This window comes from Chiloscyllium plagiosum, unplaced genomic scaffold (genome assembly GCF_037043375.1).
Source record: "Chiloscyllium plagiosum isolate Xiang-an unplaced genomic scaffold, Cpla_swu_hap1 HiC_scaffold_16, whole genome shotgun sequence".
Classification (NCBI taxonomy): Eukaryota; Metazoa; Chordata; class Chondrichthyes; order Orectolobiformes; family Hemiscylliidae; genus Chiloscyllium; species Chiloscyllium plagiosum.
The window spans coordinates 84,065,142-84,086,254 of NW_028270154.1; the positions used below are offsets into that span (position 1 = coordinate 84,065,142).

Genomic DNA, 21,113 nt, shown 5'->3' on the forward strand with positions numbered 1-21,113 from the left:
ACATGAGGAGAATGTGCAAACTCCATACAGACAGTCGCTCGAGGTGGGACTCGATCCCCATCACTAAGGCAGGAATCGAACCTGGGTCCCTGGTGCTGTGAGGCAGCAATGCCACCTAATCAATCACCATGCCGCCCAGCCACCATACCATCCTGTAAATCCGTATTTTTTTATTTACCAATCCTTCTGCCACGGGGAACACAATCTTTGTGTTCACTCTACCAAATCCTTCATGATCTTGAATATTTCTCTCATATCTCAAAATGCTTTGGTCTAAAGATTACAGCTCCAACATCTCTTGCTTTTTTCCATAAATAAGATTATCTCTAACCCTGTCTATCTTTATCGAGGTCATTAAAATATTTCAAAGGAGCAGGTATCCTATCATCCCATGAAAGATTAAAAGCACACCTCTGTGCAGTCTAAGAAACACCACTTCATGCCACTGTTGTTGTATATATTTATCTAATCTACCCATTCAGTGATGTTGTTACACAGCGTTGGAGCAGGTGGGACTTGAACGCAGGTCTCTTTGGTCTGGGGGAGGGACACTCCCACTCAACTGCAAGAAGGCCCCTTTTTTTAATTTAGCTTATTTTCCAAATCAACCTTATCAGAGATACTATTACACACCTCTGGAGCCGATAGGACTTAAACATAGGGCTCCTGATGCAGAGGTAGGGACACTGCCACCACACCACAAAAGGAGTCACCACTGTTGGCATATAAAGGTCACAGGGCAGCATTAATTGTCCATCCCTAATTGGCTCAATTGAGTCTCTTCAACAATTGGAGCTCATCTACAAAGCAAGAAGTTCAAGGATTTTTGCAAAGTGACTGTGTGGGGCCACGTCAGGCTGCTGTGCGAAATGGAGGGGAATTTGCGGTTGGCAGTGTTTCGGCTCATCTGTGTTCTGAGGAGCCAAATGTTAACTCTGATTTCTCTCCGTAGATGCTGCCAGGCTTGCTGAGATTTTCCAGCAATTTCTGTTTTTATTTCTGTTCTTCTGCCCTTGTTTATCTTTTCAATCGAGGTCTCATGTTTGAAAATTTTTTACCAAATCCGTTTTACACATGTCATGCCATGGAGGCAGGCAGTGAGTGATCTGAAATCATTTAATTAAAACCATATCCTCTTAAATTTTCTTTAAAACTGCACACTTTCTTGGCCAACAATATGGATGGCACTGATCACATGATGCCAGTTGACTACGATTTTTGGAAAGCTCCGACCTGCAATTACCACGACAACAAACATGAACTAACCATCCAGGGAATGTGACCCACTTTGTATTGTATGACTAGTCCAACACAAATGGCTTGTAGATGTGACGTCTACCCCAGTCAATTCTGAACAAAGGGGACCATCAAACCCTATCAGTGTTTACATTAATGTAGATATCACCAGAACTATTTCGGTAAATCAGTGGTTCCTCATGAGGGATCATTAAAACCATTTCACTGATTATGTATCTCCTCATTAAGCTTCAGCCACATGGCTGAAAGTGTTGGTTTGCTTGAATTGCTTTTAAGTACACAGCTTTGAATTTTGGGGCTCAGTCAAGCTCGAAACATCTAAACATTAAGCAGATTTGAAAAGTGTGGCATTGGGAAAGCACAGTAGGTCAGGCAGCATCCGAGGAGCAGGGGGTTCAACGTTTCAGGCATAAGAGTAAGCAGTTCCAGAATTAATAGAAATTCTTGATCCCAGTGTTCCTTAAAGTTTGATTTCTGAAAAGAAAACTATGTTTCAATTGCACAGTGGATTAATTTCCAGTTTACCATGATGACTCCTTTACCAACAATTCAACTACATCTCAGCTCCAATGAAAAAGACAGAAAGACCATCACTGACTTTCTGGGCTTTCTAACTCAGTTGAACTAGTTCTGATATCTTTACTCTAAATAATTTGTAACAACTCTTCTTTCCTTCCTCTTTCCTTTCTTTGCTGAATGCAAGTTTGTGTGAATGTGCTGCGAACCACTTTCCCTGGGTTTTGTTGCAGAAATAAACCTTGCATCGTTTTCACCCTCAATAGTTTGCTGTCAATCATCAGGTTGGACTGAAGGGTCTATTTCTGTGCTGGACAGCTCTATGATTCAATGACTCCATGTTAAATTAGACTCCCCGTGTTGTAGGGATACCAACCACAAACAATTCTTCAAAGGGAAAAGGAAATAGGCAAATAAAGTTTGTAAAGTCAACTCCTGCCACAGAAAGGAGGACAGTAAAAGTAATTTATTTTAGCTCTCTCTCTTTTCTCTGTCACGCAAGATCAAAGTTAAAAATCACACAACAACAGGTTATAGTCTAACAGGACTGTTGGACTATAACCTGGTGTTGTGTGATTTTTAACTTTGTCCATCCCAGTCCAACACCGGCTCCTCCAATCAATGCTTTTCTTCAGCATTTTATAAACAACCTCATTCAACCCAATTGCAAGATTACAATTAAAAATTCCAAGCTGATTGTCATTTATTCATTTCTTAGTCTATCATTTTTTTTCTGGATTATTATCTCTGAGAAATCCCTGTAACCTGACTGACTTGTCCTCCTTCTGAAATGGGAGGAACCATTTCCAACCATTCAATCCTCTGACACCTGTCCCATATGCAAGGGTGGTTGGAAATTTTGGGACAATGTTTACCCTGACATGAATAATAAATAAGGGTATATCTCTGATGGAATTGGTGACTTTTCTTTGGACTTCCGTTTTGACAATGTTTTGAGCCAATATGGCAAAAAGCTAGAAACAGTGGTTCAAAGTGACTTGGAGGTCTGGGTATTTGAATCATTAAACTGTCACAAAGTGGTGCAGAAACTAATCAAAAAGGCTCATAGAATACAAGGCCCTCTTATCCAGATTACTGGAAGGCAAAAACATCAAGCTTCAGCATTACCAATTTGAGAAGAGGCAATGGAAGAGGCTTTAACACTAGATTGCTGACCTGAGGTAATGTTCTGAGGACCAGTGTTCAAACCTAGCTGTGGCAGATGGTTGGATTGGATTTTAATAATAATCTAGGAAATTCCAGTCCAATGATGACTGCCAAGCCATTGCTGATTGGCAGGAAAATCCCATCTGGGTCATGAACGTCCTTGAAAGAAGGAAGCTTCTGGCAGCCATATGACCCCAAACCCACAGCAATACGGTTGACTCTTAACTGATGTCTGGTCTAGCCAGCAATGCTTGTGCCCTGTGTGTTTTTTTTAAAAAAAGCCACAATACCCTGAGCAGGACTTGCTACAACCTTGGCAATGACATTAAGACTTCAGAGGGAGTGCACTTCTGATGCATTCAGAATAGCACCTGGACTCCAAGGGTTATCGGATAAGATTATGCAAATTAACATCACTTTCTCTAAAATTTAATTCACTTCAATCACTTGGTTGACTCTCAACTGCCCTCTGGGCAATTAGGGATGGGCAATAAATGTTGGCCTGGTCAGTGACATCCTCACCCTCTAAATGAATATAAAAAATCAAACTGAGTGATACGATTGAAGATTCCATGCCATTAACACGAATAGATAGGGGAGATAGAAACTAATCCTGTTACTTGAGGAATATTGGACTGGGGGGTTAAAGTTTAAAATGTGGCCCAGTCCAAAGATATGCAGGTCAGGGTGAATTGGCCGTGCTAAATTGCCCATAGTGTCAGGTGCATTAATCAGAGGGAAATGGGTCTGGGTGGGTTACTCTTTGGAGGGTCGGTGTGGACTTGTTGGGCTGAAGGGCCCATTTCCACACTGTAGGGAATCTAATCTAACCTTATCAAGAGGGAGGGCAGCACTATCCCCCACCCAGTGTGACAAGAGCAATGGTAGGTTTGGTGATAAAATAGAGTGAGGTTTGAAAAAGAACCAGATTGTCAAGGTTGAGAAAAGATTTCCTGATCTTTTCCCCTCAAGCCTTAAATGGCAACTTCAGAATCTCACCCTTGAGTGACAATTGCTTGTTCCCTTTCCTCATGCTTTTGTAACTCATTCAAGCCAACTTATTTCCTTCCCTGTTTACATCTCATTTCCATTTCGTCTCTTTATTGGGAGACCAGACCCCACCAATTCCTCACAGGTGAACTGTCTGGGTACCTAGTGTCTACAGCCCACTGAGTGCTGATCCTGGTCAGCAGCCGACTGCTTCTCCGTAACATTGTCCCCTTATGCTCCATGGCCACTATCCTCATCAATACAAGTCAGCATTTGTAAACCACCAGCCTCAGCCCATCTTCATGACTGCTTTCAGACAACTTAGACACCATTCAGCTCTTCACCACTTCAACAGACACCTGAGGCTAATCAGGAGGGCAAACTTTGGTATTTATTGCTGAAAGGATAGAGGGTAAAAGTAGGGAAGAGTTACTGTAATAGCTCAAGGCATTAGAGAGACCACACCTTGAGTTCTGTGCACAAGTCTCGTTCCCTTACTTGAAGACAGGTAGAGTTACGCTGGAATAGCTCAGAGGACAGGAGAATCGACGTTTTGGGCATTTCAGGACGTTTCAGGAATCTTTCCTGAAGAAGGGCTTATGCTCGAAACGTCGATTCTCCTGTTCCCTGGATGCTACCTGACCTTCTGCGCTTTTCCAGCAACACATTTTCAGCTCTGATCTCCAGCATCTGCAGACCTCAATTTCTCCTCAAATAGCTCAGAAGAGGTCAGATTCATAAAGCATACAGATCTGAAGGCTATGAAAAAGAAGATTAAGGAAAGAAACTAATATTATGCAATAAATTGGCAGTTGTAGCAGTTTTTGTTTTCCAAGTTTCAGGAAGAGAAAGTAGCATTCAGAGATTGCAGAACTCAGCTGAAAGGGAACAAGATTGCTGTCATGCCAACTAAAGAACGAGCTTTTAATTGGAGATGGGAGTGTCCAGTCACAGAGCTTTGAGTATCTCTGAGGCTGCGGCTGAAGATCATCTTACTGCTGTGTGGATTCAAACTGCTCCCAATAGTTCAGGCAACGTGTAACATAGGTTTACTTTCTCTCTCACATAATAAACCTTTATACACTTTTCGTAAAAGTATGTTGGCAGCCTCTTATGAATATAATCAGTGACTGACTATGGTAGTCATAGAGTTGTATAGCATGAAAACAGACCCTTCACTCCAACTCGTCCCTGCCGACCAGATATCCCAACCCAATCTAGTCCCCTTTGCCAGCATTTGGCCCATATCCCTCTTTCCCCTTCCTGACCATGTTCATATCCAGATGCCTTTTAAATGTTGTCATTGCACCAGCCTCCACCACTTCCTCTGGCAGCTTATTCCATACATGCGCCACCTTTGCGTGAAAAAGTAGACACTTGGGTCCCTTTTAAATGTTTCCCCGCTCACCTTAAAACTACGCCATCTAGTTTTGGTCTCTCCTACCTTGTGGAAAAGACCTTGAGTATTGACCCTTTCTATGCCTCTCGTGATTTTATAAAGCTCTATAAAGCCACCCCCAGCCTCCGACGCTCCAGGGAAAACAGCTCCAGCCTATTCAGCCTCTCCCTGTAGCTCAAACACACCAATCCTGGCAACATCCTTGTAACTTTTTTCTGATCCCTTTCAAGTTTCACAAAATCACCTTTACCAAAAGGCACAATATTGTTAATGGTCTGTCAAGCCAGGTCTCACTCTAGCATCTGTCTTGTCCAGTACTAACACTAACTGGGACCATAATAACTGAGACTGTTCTTACTGTGATCAGGGGCAAGCAAAGACAATGGCTGAGGAGGAAATTGGGAGCTTTGGAATGGAATTGTGGAAATATATCTCAGCATTTTTGACCTCGACATAAAAAGGCAGTATGTGCACTGAGGGCTTGAGGACTTCCCAATGGCATGGGCTCTGGGGCTAAAGTGAACACATCAATTGTTATATAAAGAGACCGAGTAAAAATTAGCGGTGTGGGTCGCTGTTTGAAAGATCATCTGTGTCACAGTGACAAGAACAGGAAAGGGAGTGTGAGGACTGAGAGGGGGGTGATCCATGGGTCACAGGGAAACTCTGCAAGTGACTCCCTCACGTTAACACAAAGTTGAAACCTTGCCTCGTCAGGTCGAGAGTCAACTGGTAAAGGAATGGAATAAGTTACAATTCTTTTCTTTGAGAATGGAGCAATTATCTTTCATTTTGAGGCCTTGCTGGGGACAATTGCAATAATCATTGCTCCCATTGATTCTGTAATGCCTTCGATTTGCACTTTCTCAACATGTCATTTGCCTTCCAAGGATGCAGACCGGAAATTACTGCCTTAAGCAATCATAGAGTGTTGCATTTCCCACCAAATTGTCACTAAATAAGGAACTTAACAGTGTGGCATGAAGTTTCCATTTCATAACCACATTCCATAGTAAGTTCTTAAAGTGAGTATTTTGCAGCTGCCAATTTGTCACATTGAAATGTAAACGTGTGAGAACATCAGCCGTAATGTGGGAGAGAAGTTTTTTATGTGTTGCAGGAGTGGGGTACATTTTGTGGTGGCTTACTGGCAGAACTCCACTCACAATGTGGTATTGTCACTCCGGCTTTGTAACCAGATCCATTCGCATTACTCAGGGTTCCTTACTCCACATTGCACTGTGTGACGGCATGGCATGAGGCTTCACTATGATGGAAATGAGGACACAGGAACACCTTCAATGAGACTGAGCTATCTTTCTGACCTTCCTGATGGATTATCTGCTCAGATCTTTCACACTGGAAACACTGTCACTGGGGTCATTGTTAATTTTAAGACAATGTAGAAGCAGCCAGTGATCACAGAGGGAATTCAATTATCTGAAGCACGCAGGCAGGGAGTATTTCGCTCGATTACTCGAATGCCAGATAATTGAGGTTCCTCTGTACTACTTTGCCAAGCGAAAGTGGGTACTGCAAATGCTGGAGATTAGAGTCAAGATTAGAGTGGCGCTGGAAAAGCACAGCAGGTCCGGCAGCTATCCGAGGAGCACGAAAATTGATGTTTTGGTCAAAAACCCTTCATAACGAATGAGCTCATTCCTGAAGAAGGGCTTTTGTCCAAAACATTGATTTTCCTGCTCCTCTAATTCTGTTTGACATACTGTGCTTTTCCAGCACCACTCTAATCTTGTCACTACTTTGCCAGCACAACATCCAAGAGCTGCCACACAGGAGAAGTGCCAAAAAAAATCAAATGATGAGCTCCATGGTCTATCACTGTCTGAAACATAATACATCAGACATTAAGGCTGCCCCATCCCACCTTCACTGAACTTTGCACTCTGCTGGTGGAGGACTTGTGCTCTGAAGGATTGGGTAGTAATGTTGCTCCATCAACAACCTACACAGTTTATAAACAGAAAAGCCTTCCACTCAATAAATGTGCAAGTGATTTGTGACCATCAATGCTGAATCTGTGCCTGGGAGCGGCTGTAGTTTTTACACAATGGACAACGCACAGGATCTTGCTTCCACCCAAGTTTGCGAGCCACAAGAACACAGAACATAAGGAATTGGAGCAGGTGTAGCCCTTTCGAACCTGCCTCCGCCATTCAGTAAGATCATGGCTAATCTTTTCATGGCCTCAGCTCCACTTAGCCATCCCCTCACCATAACCCTTACTTCCTTTACGCTACAAATATCTATCTATCTTTGCCTTAAAACATTCAATGAGGTTTCCTCAACTGCTTCACTGGGCAGGGAATGCCACAGATTCACAGCCCTTTGGGTGAAGAAGTCCCTCCTCAACTCAGTCCTCAGTCTGCTCCCCCTTGGTATTTGAGGCTATGCCCCCTCGTTCTAGTTTTACCTGCCAGTGGAAATAACCTCCCTACTTCTATCTTATTGATTCTCTTCACCATTTTATGTGTTTCTATAAAATCACACCTCATTTTTCTAAATTCCAATGAATATGATCCCAGTCTACTCAATCTCTTCTCATCAGCCAACCCCCTCAACTCCAGAATCAATTCTAGTAAACGTCCTCTGCACCCCCTCCAGTTCCAGTACATCCTTTCTCAAGTAAGGAGACCAAATCTATTCAGTGTACTCCAAGTACGGCCTCACGAGCACCCTATACAGCTGCAGAATAACCTCTCTGTTTTTAAGCTCCATCCTTATAGCAGTGAAGGACAATATTCCATTTGCTTTCTTAATTACCTGCTGCAACTGCAACAAGGAACTGTACCTACAACATAAATGGACAGCTACTCAGTGACAATGGTCCCCCCTGTAAACATGGCTGATGGTATCTTTAAGAAGCAGTCAGACTGCTGCAGAAAACAGATACAATGCTGCTCAGGCAGTGGAACAGGTAGTAGGCATCTTGAAGATGAGGTTTTGCTGACTGCACAGTGTACCTGGGACCTAACGGTATAACCCAGGCAGAGTTTCCCACATCATTGTGACATTCCATGCCCTTCAGAAGTGAAGCCAATGATGGGAGATGTCCTGGATACAAATTAAATGGGGGGGTCATCAGCAATTTTCTGAAGGTGAAGACGAATCAGCACTGATTCCACCCTCTCCCTCACGAGGATGCAATGGCTGAATGACGTGGGCAGGCCAGACCTGAACATATTTCGTGTGCACCATGTTTAATGCCAGTGTTCTCCACCACACTATACACTCTCACACACACACACACACACTCTCTCTCTTTCTCTCTAACACACCACCACATGCAAACACACAATCTCACATGCACAAATATACACACACACTCACACTGACTCCCACACATACACACACTCTTACACACACACATGTAAGTCCATGGGGTGAATTTGCATTTGCAGAATTGTATTTGCAGATACATTCTATTTTGTTCAAAAAGTACACAATCTGCAGGCAGTCAATCCACGTGACATTTTATAAATTCCTACTTTGGAAATGAAATCAGTGTGACTCCAGGTTGGGATACAGACAGACTATAACCTTACACCTTTAATGTATTATCTGAGTTGAGACGTCATCATTTTTATCCACTGATACAACCTTAAGTCATCTTGGGAATATGACGTGAAGGAAATTCTGGAATTTTCATATTAATAAACTGAAACCTGCACCCTCGTTCTAAGTGATTAAAGACCTAACAGCAATCTAGTTTTATCTACTACATCACATTAGTTGTATGACACTTTGATCTTTTGCTATAAATCCTGTGTCCTATATACCTGCCCCACTAGGTACCTGATGAAGGAGCAGTGCTCCGAAAGCTAGTACTTCCAAATAAACCAGTTGGACTATAACCTGGTGTTGTGTAAGTTTTAACTTTGTCCACATTAAGTTGCAAGTTCCTTGGTTGCAGTCTCAACCTCAGGATCCCTGACATCTGAGCTATCTGCAGTCAAGGGATCAGTTGCTTGTGGAAGATGAGCCACATTTGGCCACTGTACTTTCTGTTGGAGGTCTGAAGAGACTTCTCAACTTGTATATAAGTCTGAGCTAACCAGGTTCAACTGTCTGAAGATTATAGACAGTAGGATTTCAAACAGTGCAAGTGAACATAAGCTTACAAATGCAGCATGTTATTTACAATGATGTAACACCCATGCCAGCTATGTGGCCTCAGTAACTCCTATTGTCTCACTGCGACCAATGGTGTCCAATGCTTTTGTAATGGGGCCGGAGGGACCTTGTTTTATTCTGAGCTCTGTTGGTTTATGCGACTCGGGCTGTCATTCCATGATCTTTAAGCTGAGTAATCCCAAGCCTGCTGACAGTGTCCTGCTCACAAACAGGCTTAGGCTCCGAAGACCAGAATACACAGCAGCAGGAGTAGGCCATTCAGCCCATCGAGTCTGCTCTACCATTCAGTGAGATCAACGCTGATCTGGTCATCTTCAACTCATTCTCTTGCCTTTTTCACCATAACCCTTTATCCTTCAGTGATTAAAAATCTGTCAACCTCAGCCTTGAATATATTTAATAAAACAGTTTTCACAGCCCTCTGTGGGAAAGAACTCCACACATTTACTATCCTATGAGAGAAGACATTCCCCCTCATCTTTGTCTTAAATGTACAACCCCTTATTCTGAGATTACGCCTTCTGGTCCTAGACTCTGCCACAAGGGGTAACAGTCTCTCTGCAACTCCCCTGTTCGGACTCTGAGCTGGATGTGATGGTCTAGTGGTATCATTGCAAGGCAATTTATCCAGAGACCCAGATAATGCTTTGGGCAATTAGGTTCAAATTCTGCTAAGGCGGAGTTTGAATTTAATTTTGTTTTAATTCTGAATCAAGAGTCTAATGATGCCCATGAAACCATTGTTTACTGTCAGAAAAACCCATCTATTTCACTCATGTCCTTCAGTAAAGGAAATCTGGTCTGGCCTACATGTGACTCCAGACCCACAGGAATGTGGTTGACTCTTAACTGCCCCTCAGGACATTACAGATGGGTAATAAATGCTGTGCCTAGTGGTTGACACCCACATCCTGTGAATGACTAAATTAAAACCTTGTATGTTTATCAGGTCACCTCTCTTGCTTCTATATTCCAATTCCCGTACAGGCCCAACCTATTCAAGCTTTCTTCATAGGGCAGTCCCTCCAGACCCAGTATCAGCTGAGTGAACCTTTTCTGGATTGCCTTATGTCTTACCTTAAAGAAGGGGCCAAATTGATTCAGAGTATCCAGTTATGGTTTGACTAATGTTTTGTATAATTTAGCCAAACCTCTCTACATTTATACTCCATTTCCTTTGAAATGAAGACCAACATTCCATTTGCCCTCCCTACTTTCTGTGGAGCTTGGATGTTAGCTTTTTGTGATTCATGGAGCAGGACTCCCAAATCCCTCTGGCCTGGAGCTGCCCAGTTTTTACCCGCTCACTCTTTGTGTCATCCTCACCACCTGCCTTCCCATCTATTATTGTGTCATCTACAAACTTGGCTTCAGTACATTCACTTTTTCCTCCAATTCATTGATATATGTTGTTGTAAATGACACACCATGGCACACCACCAGTTTCAGGTTGACATTTTGACAATGCCCTCCTTGTTCCAACTCTCTGTCTTCTATGAGTTAACCAATCCTCTATCCATGGTAATCTACTAACCCCAACACCATGGGCTCCTATTAAGTAGCCCAATGTGTGGTATCTTATCAAACAACTGGAGATCCAAATATATAATAATGATCCTTTCCCTTGTATCTATCCTACTTGTTACCTCCTCAAAGCATTCTGGTAAATTCATCAGTCATGATTTCCCCTTCATGAGCCAATCCTGACTCTGCTTGATCATATTATGCATTTTGAAATGATCTGCTATTGCATCCTTTATGACAGACTCTAACATTTTCCCAATAACTCATGTTAAATTAACTAGCCATTAATTACCTGTTCCTTGTCTCCTTCCTTTATTAGATAAAGGTGATGCAATGATAGTATTTCAATCTTCTGGGACTGTCCCAGAATCTAAGGATTCCTGGTGGGTTACTCCTGGAATATCTACTATCTCTGCAGCTATGTCCTTTAATATCCTGGGATGCAACCGATCAGGATCAGTGGACTTATTTGTCTTTAGCCCCCATTAGTTTATCTCTTGCGATAATTATTGTTTCTATTTCTCCTCCTCTCCTTGATTATTTAGTAATTTTGAATACTATTAGTATCTTCTACTGTGAAGACTGATGGAGAGTACTAATTCATCTTTGCTACATTGCCTGTTCTACAGTACGGTCACTTTAAGAAGTTATTTTGTCTTGTTTTATTTTGAAGAGAAGTTGTGAGGCAGAGATTCTGATCTATCTACTGAAGATCACTTGAGTAAACAGCTTGGGAGTCCTTGGGCTATTTTTTAATGCAGCCTGAATGGGTGTGGCTGGCACTGACAGATCAGGATTTCTGGGTTTTGTTGTTTTCATTGGTATCAGAAGCTATTGGCATCTCAACAGACCCTTCAGCGAATCTGTCCTGGCTGTTATTCTCTCTGAATTCTCTCTTAATGTTTTTCCTCGTGGATAGGTGAACTGCATGTGAGAATCTTGCTGAATTTACGTTTTTGCCAAGGGGTGTGTTGATATGACATTACAATGTTGGAACAGTCTATTAGTAATTGGCACTGTATCTATTATTCTGTTAAGTTTCCACTAGACGGAACTTTAAATTCCTTGCTTGTATTTTAACTACAATGTTTTGCTTAACATCAGTAGTGTGACCAGTCATTTTGCATCTGGAACAGACACTTTACATTTGCCTTTAAAAATAAGAGGTTATGAAGTTGAAGGTGCATATTGTATCTTTAACTGAGAGTTGAAATTGTTCGCAGTGAGAGTTTGCAGGCACCTGTCATGTGACTGACTAGCAGTCTCAGAGTGTACTGGACAATTGAAAATATGTAACATTTGGCTGCTATGTTCACAACAGTTCAAGTTTAACCAATCCGTTTAAATTATGGTCCAGGGTACTGAAACCCAATCAAAGTTGAATTTTACTGTTTCGACATCATTGAACCATTGAGACAATCTAATGATTGGGGTATAAATAAAGTTAGCCAGAGAGCAACAATCTTCCACCTAGAGAGGGAGACTGCCATTCAAAACACTATCAAAGGTACCTTTTTCATTTGAAACATCTTTGCAGCAAAGAACCGAAGACATGAGGGGCATGGATAGGACAAGTCTTTTCCCAGGGGTGGGGGAGTCCAGGACTGGCATAGGTTTAGGGTGAGAGGGGAAAGATCTAGAAGAGACTTAAGAGGAAACCTTTTCACTCAGACGGTGGTATGTGTACGGAATAAGCTGCCAGAGGAAATGGTGGTGGCCAGAACAAATGCAACATTTAAAAGGCATCTAGATGGGTATCTGAATAGGAAGGTTTGGAGGGATATGGGCCGGGTGCTGGCAGGTTGGGATATCTGGCTGGCATGAACAAATTAGACTGAAGGGTCTGTTTCCGTGCTGTACATATCTATGGCTGTATGACGACCCAGGGAAATCTTCAGCTAAAAGAGGACAGACACCAATGCTGACAGCTGATGTTTGGTTTGGAAAATTACGTTGATGTAATTTTAATAGGGGCGTTTACTGGATCAGTATATTGTTACAGAATTGGAGGTAGATAACAGACCTTAAAGAGAAAGGCTTAGAGTTGTAAATAGTTGTTTTTAACGTTCACTTTTAGAGTTAAAGAATAAAATTGATATTTTTCTTTAAGTAGTGGAATTTGGGGCGTTCTCTGCCACTCATACTGAAACAGATTATGAGGCGAGGTGAGCTTTTCTGAGTGTTTGGTTTAATTAGCAGAAGGGTCCACTGCTGTGTTGTAACAAAGAAGAAGTTATAATCTACACTATGTTCTTAAAATATTTTGAGGGGATCTGGTCAGGCCCACAACACCTGGTTCTCCATTATTATTTCCCCAGCCTTATTCTCTAAGTGACACAAGTTCACTGTGGCTCTTTCTTCCTTTTCCTATATTTATAGAATTTCTTGATGTCAGTCTTGAAACTAGTTACAAGTTTACCCTGAGTTTTTATTTGCTTCCTTGACTATTTAATTATGAGGTTGAACTTTGTGCTAAAGTTTAAGGTGAATACAGTCGGACTCGGGCCTATGTAACCCAGGATCAGCAACGAGCCATACTGGAGTTTCAGGAGGTCTCACACAAAGGTGATACCTGCAGAGCTCCTCTGGATATGTGGGGGTTACAGGAGGACCAGAGGCTTCCCATCCTAGCTCTCCTTCCTGGAGTATAGTCTCAACATAGGCTCCGTGTGTCCCAGGGCACTGGGATGGAACTCTGCCGGATGCTAGAGTGGATCCTGAGGGCTGCAGGGGGAGGGAAGACAGCCTCTCCCTGTGCCTGGGTAGGTCACTGTTACTCTGACACTCCCTGTGACTGGTTCCTTCCATTGTGGGATGGGTGAGCTGTGTGGGATCTCTCAGTCGTATTCCCACAGGTGCAGCAGGACAGTGACCGATGGGACTCTGTTCAGGGTCACACCGGTTCAATTTGTTCCCCTGTGACAGGGTCAGTGCTGCAGTCCCGGGCCGTATAAGATTCAGGAATATAGCCGACATCCCCAGGGGCAGGGTACCATCGACTGTATACACACATAGGGCTGAGAGAGCTGTGTCACAATGCAATAGAATTCACCAACAGGAAGGTGTCAGGTGAGCTGAGATTACTTCCTAAATATGCCCCCTCTACCCAAGAAGCTGGCATGACCCCAACACTCTGGGGCATTCTCTATACCTACTGCGTTTGAGGGTCTGGGTGCCTTACAAGGCTGGTTACTGGGGGACAAGGCCTAGCCATTGTGAGCATTGTGGAACCCCCTGTCAGATGCAGAGCACCGAAACAATGCTGCCAATGTTTCCACCAGGCAGTGTGGTGGAGCAGGTGATGGGGCTCTAGTCCTGTGGCTTGGCCCAGTCTGGGGTGGGCCATCCTCCAGTACAGTCTGCACAGACAGCATTGCATTGTCCTGGCAAATTGCCCTCTGCACAATTGGAGCGGGTAATGGGGCACTGTGATAGATCATGGGGCGGGGAGGTTGTGGAGAAGGAAACAGTTTTGGAAAGAGGAAAGTGAGGACGTTGGGGAAGAGGAAGCTGATGATGTCTACAACAAACACAGCTGAGTTGAGCACTACAAGCCAGACAGACCCTGACTGACACCCATCTGATGAGAGCTGTACGTAGCAGATGACCACGGAATATAAAATCAGCGTTGGTCACAATGCCAGTATTTGGTCAGCATTGTGCAGGGATTTGCAGCCAGCATCAGCGAGAGTGTGCATGTGCATGTGTATGTGTGTGTGTGTGCACATTTGTGTATGTATGTGTCTGTGCGTGTGTGTGTATCTATGTCTGCATGTGTATGTTTGTGTGTGTGTGAGTGTATGAGTAGACTGTGGTGTGTGTGTGTGCGCGTATGTGTGAGTGTATGAGTAGACTGTGGTGTGTGTGTGTGTGCGTGCGCGCGCGTGCGTGTGCGTGTATGTCCGTGAGTGTGTGTGTGTGTATGTGTGTGTGTGTGTGTGTGTGTTTGTTAGTTGTATTCCCTTTTGCTGGTAGCCAATGAAAGCTGGAATTTCCCAATTGCTCACCTATATGTGGTGTTCCCCTACTGCTGAATGACAAACGCAGGTATACAAGGGGAAATGGGGACAGCATCACGATGACTTAGAGAGGGTATTTAGGAAGGATATTGCAGCATACAGAGAGGTAAACAGTGTGACCTGGCCATTAAGCTGTGAATCGGGTGAGAGATGTGGTTGAATGTGAAGACAAAGTCAGCCATTCTAGTCACATGGCAGGAGCAGTGTGGTTATGCTGTGCCATTATGTTATCGGTGAAGCACAATGCCAGACTGTCAAAGTTCATCTGGTGAAAGGTGGCACTGGTGCAAAGCATGCTGGTCTTTTGGTGGCTATCACATGAGTGTCAAGGTGATTGGTGATCGATGCGCAGTAAGATGGGAATGGAAACGTGAAGAAGATGTGCCATGAGAGCAGGATAGGTACCACAGAAGGTGAACTCAGTAAGATGCAGTGAGAAACCTCTCAGGAAGAAGGGCTCATGCCCGAAACATCGATTCTCCTGCTCCTTGGATGCTGCCTGACCTGCTGCTCTTTTCCAGTGACACATTTTCAGCTCTGATCTCCAGCATCTACAGTCCTCACTTTCTCCTCGAACATTCAGTGATTCTCATGTGAGAGCACCCACTTCCCTCTGAGTGACATTTCCTGAACTCTCACAATGTTAAAAGTATTCTGTTTCTTTTTACTTTTTCCTTCCAAAGTGGAGAAGTTTGCATTTCCCCATTTTATCTTCCATTTTCCATATTAGTGCCCGCTGAATGAACCTTCACTTCTCCTTTGCAACTTGCCTGCATCCTTAACCCTCAGCCTTGCTGCTCAGGCAGACCCTGCTCTTGTATTCAATCATCCCTCACACGGACAGTGACGTAGGACAGAAGGTTAAAGAAGACCTATTGCTGGCCAAGGATGTTGCTGATTTCTAACAGCTCCAACCAAAAATGCACTTTTCAGCATATTTCAGAACTAACCCCACCTTCATTTACTTCCCTGCAATTATCTGTAAAAATAAGTTTCAGAAGATGATGAGAAAAAACAGCAAATTACTCCTGCAAATTGGAAGTAAAACAGAGTGCTGTAAATACTGAGTAGATCCAACCACTGTCTCCCACAAGGCAACCCTTGAGAGCTACCTTACCTCAATGGCTTCATAACGGAATTTATCTTATATGTGCAGTCTCAATCCATGAGATCTTAATTCCTTCCAAGGGAAAAGAGGGTAATCCTATGTCCTGTACAGCTGCAACATGACCTCCCAACTCCTATATTCATTTCTACACAGGGAAATGAAGGTGCTGCAAAGTATAAGTAATAATGCAATGATTTGAACTCCCTCCTTTTCTCACATGACACTCTCTTTCACCTCTCACTCCCATTGGTCCAACATTAATATGATTCCTCCGTTAAGTTCCTCTACCTGTCTCTTCACTTGAGTGAAACCACGGACTACCTGTCTTGGTAAATATAATTGGAGCGGGGAGTTTCTCTGAGTATCCTGACCAACATTTACCCAACACCTAACACAAATGATCTCATCAATTGTCGCACTGCTTTTTGGGGGGCACTTGTATGTCTCCATCTCACAACTCGGCGAAAGTGAGGACTGCAGTTGCTGGAAATCAGAGTCTGCCAAGGAGCAGGAAAATTGACGTTTTCATGCTGCTCGGATGCTGCCTCACCTGCTGTGCTTTTCCAGCACCACTCTAATCTAGAGACCATCTCACAACTGTTGAAAACTCTTAATTCAAAATGGCGAATCAGTTGTGGAATTCGTTGGAACACCTTGAGGTTGTGGAATGTGTGATTTATAAAGATGAGGTTTGCTTGGCTACATAACCTTCTTGAAAAACAAACTTTGCTCAAATCTTTGACCACTCTCTCTCTCTCGCATCTCCTTTGACCCAATAACCATATTTTTCTTTCACCTGTAGAAAATGCCAGAGGAGATCTCTGACTGGAGACACGTCAGTGTGGTTATTGTAACACTTGAGTTTGTTTCTAACGAGGAACTTACATGATACATTGAGAGTGATGCTGGCTTTGTCAGAATAGGCGAATGCACTGTAGGTGACTGAGCATTTGATGATCTTGTTGTGATCCTGATACGATGGGATGAAACGGAGACAGCTGCTGAGTACTGTTGGATCATCACTGCATTGTTCTGCTGACTGGTCAGGTAGACCATACCAGTTTAGACTGGTTTTTGTCTTTTCATCAATATTAGAGGAGGAACACTTCAAATTGGTCGTGACCCCTTCAACCAACACTGAGGGTGAGATGACAGGTGTTCTTGGACGGGCTGCAGGATAATAGAAAGATAAGTGACAGATTTTCAAGTTAGTTCATGCCTCCTCGATTATGAAATAAGTGATGAACATTGGCAGGTGACATTTGTACAAGACTGGGGTCTGTGCTGGGTCTCCTATTATTCATCATTGACAGAAATGACATGGGGGTTTGGGGGTTCAATCAGTAAGTTTACAGATGACACAAAGATTGGTCGGGCAGTTAACAATGAGGTTGAGTGTCTTGGGTAAGGAGAAGATTAAAAAAAGGGTGGTCAATTGGGAAGGTAAGTGGCAGATGGAGTGAAAGGTGTGAAGTGATACACTTTGGAAGGATTAATTTGTCAAGAAGGTATTCAATGAATGGCATGACATGAGGAAGTTCTGAGGAACAAAGGGGCCTCAGCATGTTTGCCCACAAGTCTCTGAAGTTGGAAGGGTATGTTAGGAGGGTGGTGAGAAAAAGGCATAAGGGAGATTTGTCTTTATCAATCCAGGTAAAGAATAGAATAGAATCGAATAGAATAGAATCAAATAGAATAGTGTTTGTTGTCACTTGTACCCAATGAATACAGTGAAATATTTGTATGTCACCAACTACAGCGTTGATTTAGATACAAAAGTACAGAGACACAGTTCAAGATTTGTTACCGAAATAAACATGCCCAGCATTACAGAAAAGAGTTCAGTACAGCAGACCACGCTGGCACTAGCTCCCAGTCCGAACCTCGCCCTGGCTCCACACCGCATGCCACACTGAAAGGCCACTGCAGGAGGGCGGACGATTGCGATGCTGAGAGACCCCTGCAGGAAGAGGCTTCAGCACCAGGCTGGGATGTCACTATGCCAATGCTGGGAGGCCGGGAGGTCACTACGACAACTCTGAGAGGCTGAGAGGCCACCGTACCAACACTGGGAGGCCAGGAGATTGGGAGGTTGGGAGGTCACTATGCCAACTCTGGGAAGCCAGGAGATTGACACACCAACTCTGGGAGGCTGGGAAGTTACCGTGGCAATGCTGGGAGACCGGGAAGTTACTACGCCAACTCTGGGATGCTGGGATATTGCCACGCCTATGCTGGGAGGCCAGGACTGCCACCTTGCCACACAGGGAGGTCGCGGCACCAGGCTGGGCAGGTCAGGAATTGTCAGGGATGTGGGAATCAAAGAGGAAAAAAAGGAGAGGAAGAAAGAAAAGCACTAGAAGGATAAAAAAAGAGACAAGAAAGAAGAAAAGGTGAAGAAAAACAGGCAGAGTGGATAGTGTCTGGCTGGAGTGTCCTACTCCAGAGCATTAGTGAGACCACCGCTAGTGTACTGTGTGTATCTCTGGTTGCTACATGACAGGGGCTTTGTGATTGAACTGGAGGGTGTGCAGAGGACACTCACCAGGATGCTGCCTGGGATGGAGATGTAAGGTATGAGGAGAGACTGGACAGGTTTGGGTTGTTTTTATTGGAGCAGAGAAGACCAAGAAGGGATCTGATTGAGGTGTAGAAGATTATGATGGATATTGACAGAGTGAAAAAGGAGCAGCTGTTCCCCTCAGTTGAAGGCTCTGTCATGAGGGGACACAGGGTCAAGGTGAGGGGCAGCAGGTTTTGGGGGAGGTGGGGAAAGACCTTTTTACCCAGAGGCTGGTAATGGTTTGGAATGTGCTGCCTGGGAAGGTGGTAGAGGGGAGTTCCCCCACACCCTTTAAAAAGTACCTGGCTGAACACTTGGCACACCATAACATTCAAGGGTACGGGTCACACGCTGGTAAACGGGTCTAGGTTGGAGGTCAGGTGTTTCTCACATGTCAGCACAGACTCGATGGGCTGAAGAACCTCTCTGCACTCTATGATTCTATGATTCTATGAAAATAACTCTCAGGCAGGAATAATTACCGTAAACAATGAGCTGCAAGCCTGGCTTTCCTGCCCAGTTGTCTTTACCTACTATCATAAATCTGAAGCAGAAAATGTGATTGTGCTTTTTCTGAACATCTTTAATTCGAAGAGAACAGTTTTTCTGACCCAGATTTCCAATCCATTCTATCCCAGGGTCCTGATTCGGATTGTCACTGTTGTATAGTTCTTCAGAACCATCGAGGCATGGGTCTTTTAACCAAACGGCAATTATCTTGTGTGCAGGCTGAGGTCTATCAGGGTACCGGAAAGAACATTTAAAGGTCACAGATGATCCCTGCAATGCAGAAAGAGATCCTGGAACTGAAACACCCCATCCATTCGTAGACGAACATCCTGGGTAGGGAGTGGATAAAAGAAAAAAGCAAATATTGATATCACTGACCTCAAACCCACTATCACCATTGCAATCCAATTGGCTATGTATCATTTAATCTTTTTCCACATTTTTATGGTGCACTTAATTCAAAGATAAAGACCAAGGAAGTTGAAGCTCAATGGTAGTGCTCTTACCTCATTCCAACAGCAGGTTCTGTACAAACAGAAAGATTTGAGCACAAAATGTCCCATTTATGGAAGTGCTACATTGTTGTAGGTGCAGTTTTTTGAATGAGACCTTTGTTCTCAGTTAGACATTTAATGAAATCCCGCAGCAGTTATTCTCCCTGGTGCATTGGAGACTGAGGGATGATCTTATAGAGGTTTATAAAATCTTGAGGGGCATGGATAGGATAAGTAGTTAAGTTATTTTTCCCAAGGCAGCAGAGTCCAAAACTAGACAGCATGGGTTTAAGGTGAGAGGAGAAAGATTTAAAAGGGACCTAAGGGGCAACTTTTACACACAGAGAGTAGTGCGTGTATGGAAAGAGCTGCCAGAGGAAATGGTGGAGGCTGGTACATTTACAACATTTGGATGGGTACATGAATAGGAAGGGTTTAGAGTGATATGGGCCAAGTGCTGGCAAATGGGACTAGATTAACCTAGTATGTCTGGTCAGCATGGAATTGTTGGACCAAAGGATCTGTTTCCGTGCTATACATCTCTAGGAGTATATGACTTTTTGAAGAGGAGAAGGGATTTCTACTTGGTGTCCTGGATCATTCAATAGAATCTCAAACTGATGACCTGGTCGTTACATCCTTATTGAGAATTGGGTCAGGAATCCAGGCCCCTCCAACTCACCAGTACTTTCTGTCAATAGTTAGCTACTGGAGATTGGCAAAACTGTAAATTTAGATCAAGGCATTATGTCTGTAGTAAGCTTTATTGCTTAATCTTGCTTCTCGGTCACTTCCATTGACTTTGAACTCTTCCACAAAAAAGGTATCTCATATGGGAATCTAATTGCAAAGCAAAAGACTGTACCTTATCAGTGAATTCGAATCACTCGATCAATGTCTTGTCGGTTATCATTGTTCAGAAACTGAATTGGACCAGCCATGTAAACATTGGCTTCAACAGAGGGTCAGGGAATTGAAGGTTTGCTGTGAATAACGGTGTCTCCCAGAGAGGTCAGACGTTGGGAATACTGCGGCAAGTAACTCACCTCCCAATTCTTTTTAGATTAGATTATATTACATTACATTACAGTGTGGAAAGAGGCCCTTCGGCCCAACAAGTCCACACCGACCCGCCGAAACACAACCCACCCATACCCCTACATTTACCCCTTACCTAACACTACAGGCAATTTAGCATGGCCAATTCACCTAACCTGCACATCTTTGGACTGTGGGAGGAAACCGGAGCACCCGGAGGAAACCCACGCAGACACGGGGAGAATGTGCAAACTCCACACAGTCAGTCGCCTGAGGCGGGAATTGAACCTGGGTCTCCAGCGCTGTGAGGCAGGAGTGCTAACCACTGTGCCACCGTGCCGCCCACAAAGCCTGTCCGTGCCGCCCAAAAATTCCT

General features: G+C 43.7%; 1 protein-coding gene across 1 annotated transcript in view; it reads right to left on the reverse strand.

Moving 5' to 3' along the window:
• Positions 1-21,113, reverse strand: part of LOC122556951 (sialic acid-binding Ig-like lectin 13) — a 74,906-nt gene that overhangs the window by 26,016 nt on the left and 27,777 nt on the right. The window contains exons 4-5 of the mRNA XM_087995063.1: positions 19,178-19,534; positions 17,018-17,302 (exon numbers count right to left, since the gene is read on the reverse strand). Coding sequence (XP_087851189.1) covers positions 17,018-17,302; positions 19,178-19,534 — 642 coding nt within the window. The remainder of the gene's footprint in view (positions 1-17,017; positions 17,303-19,177; positions 19,535-21,113) is intronic.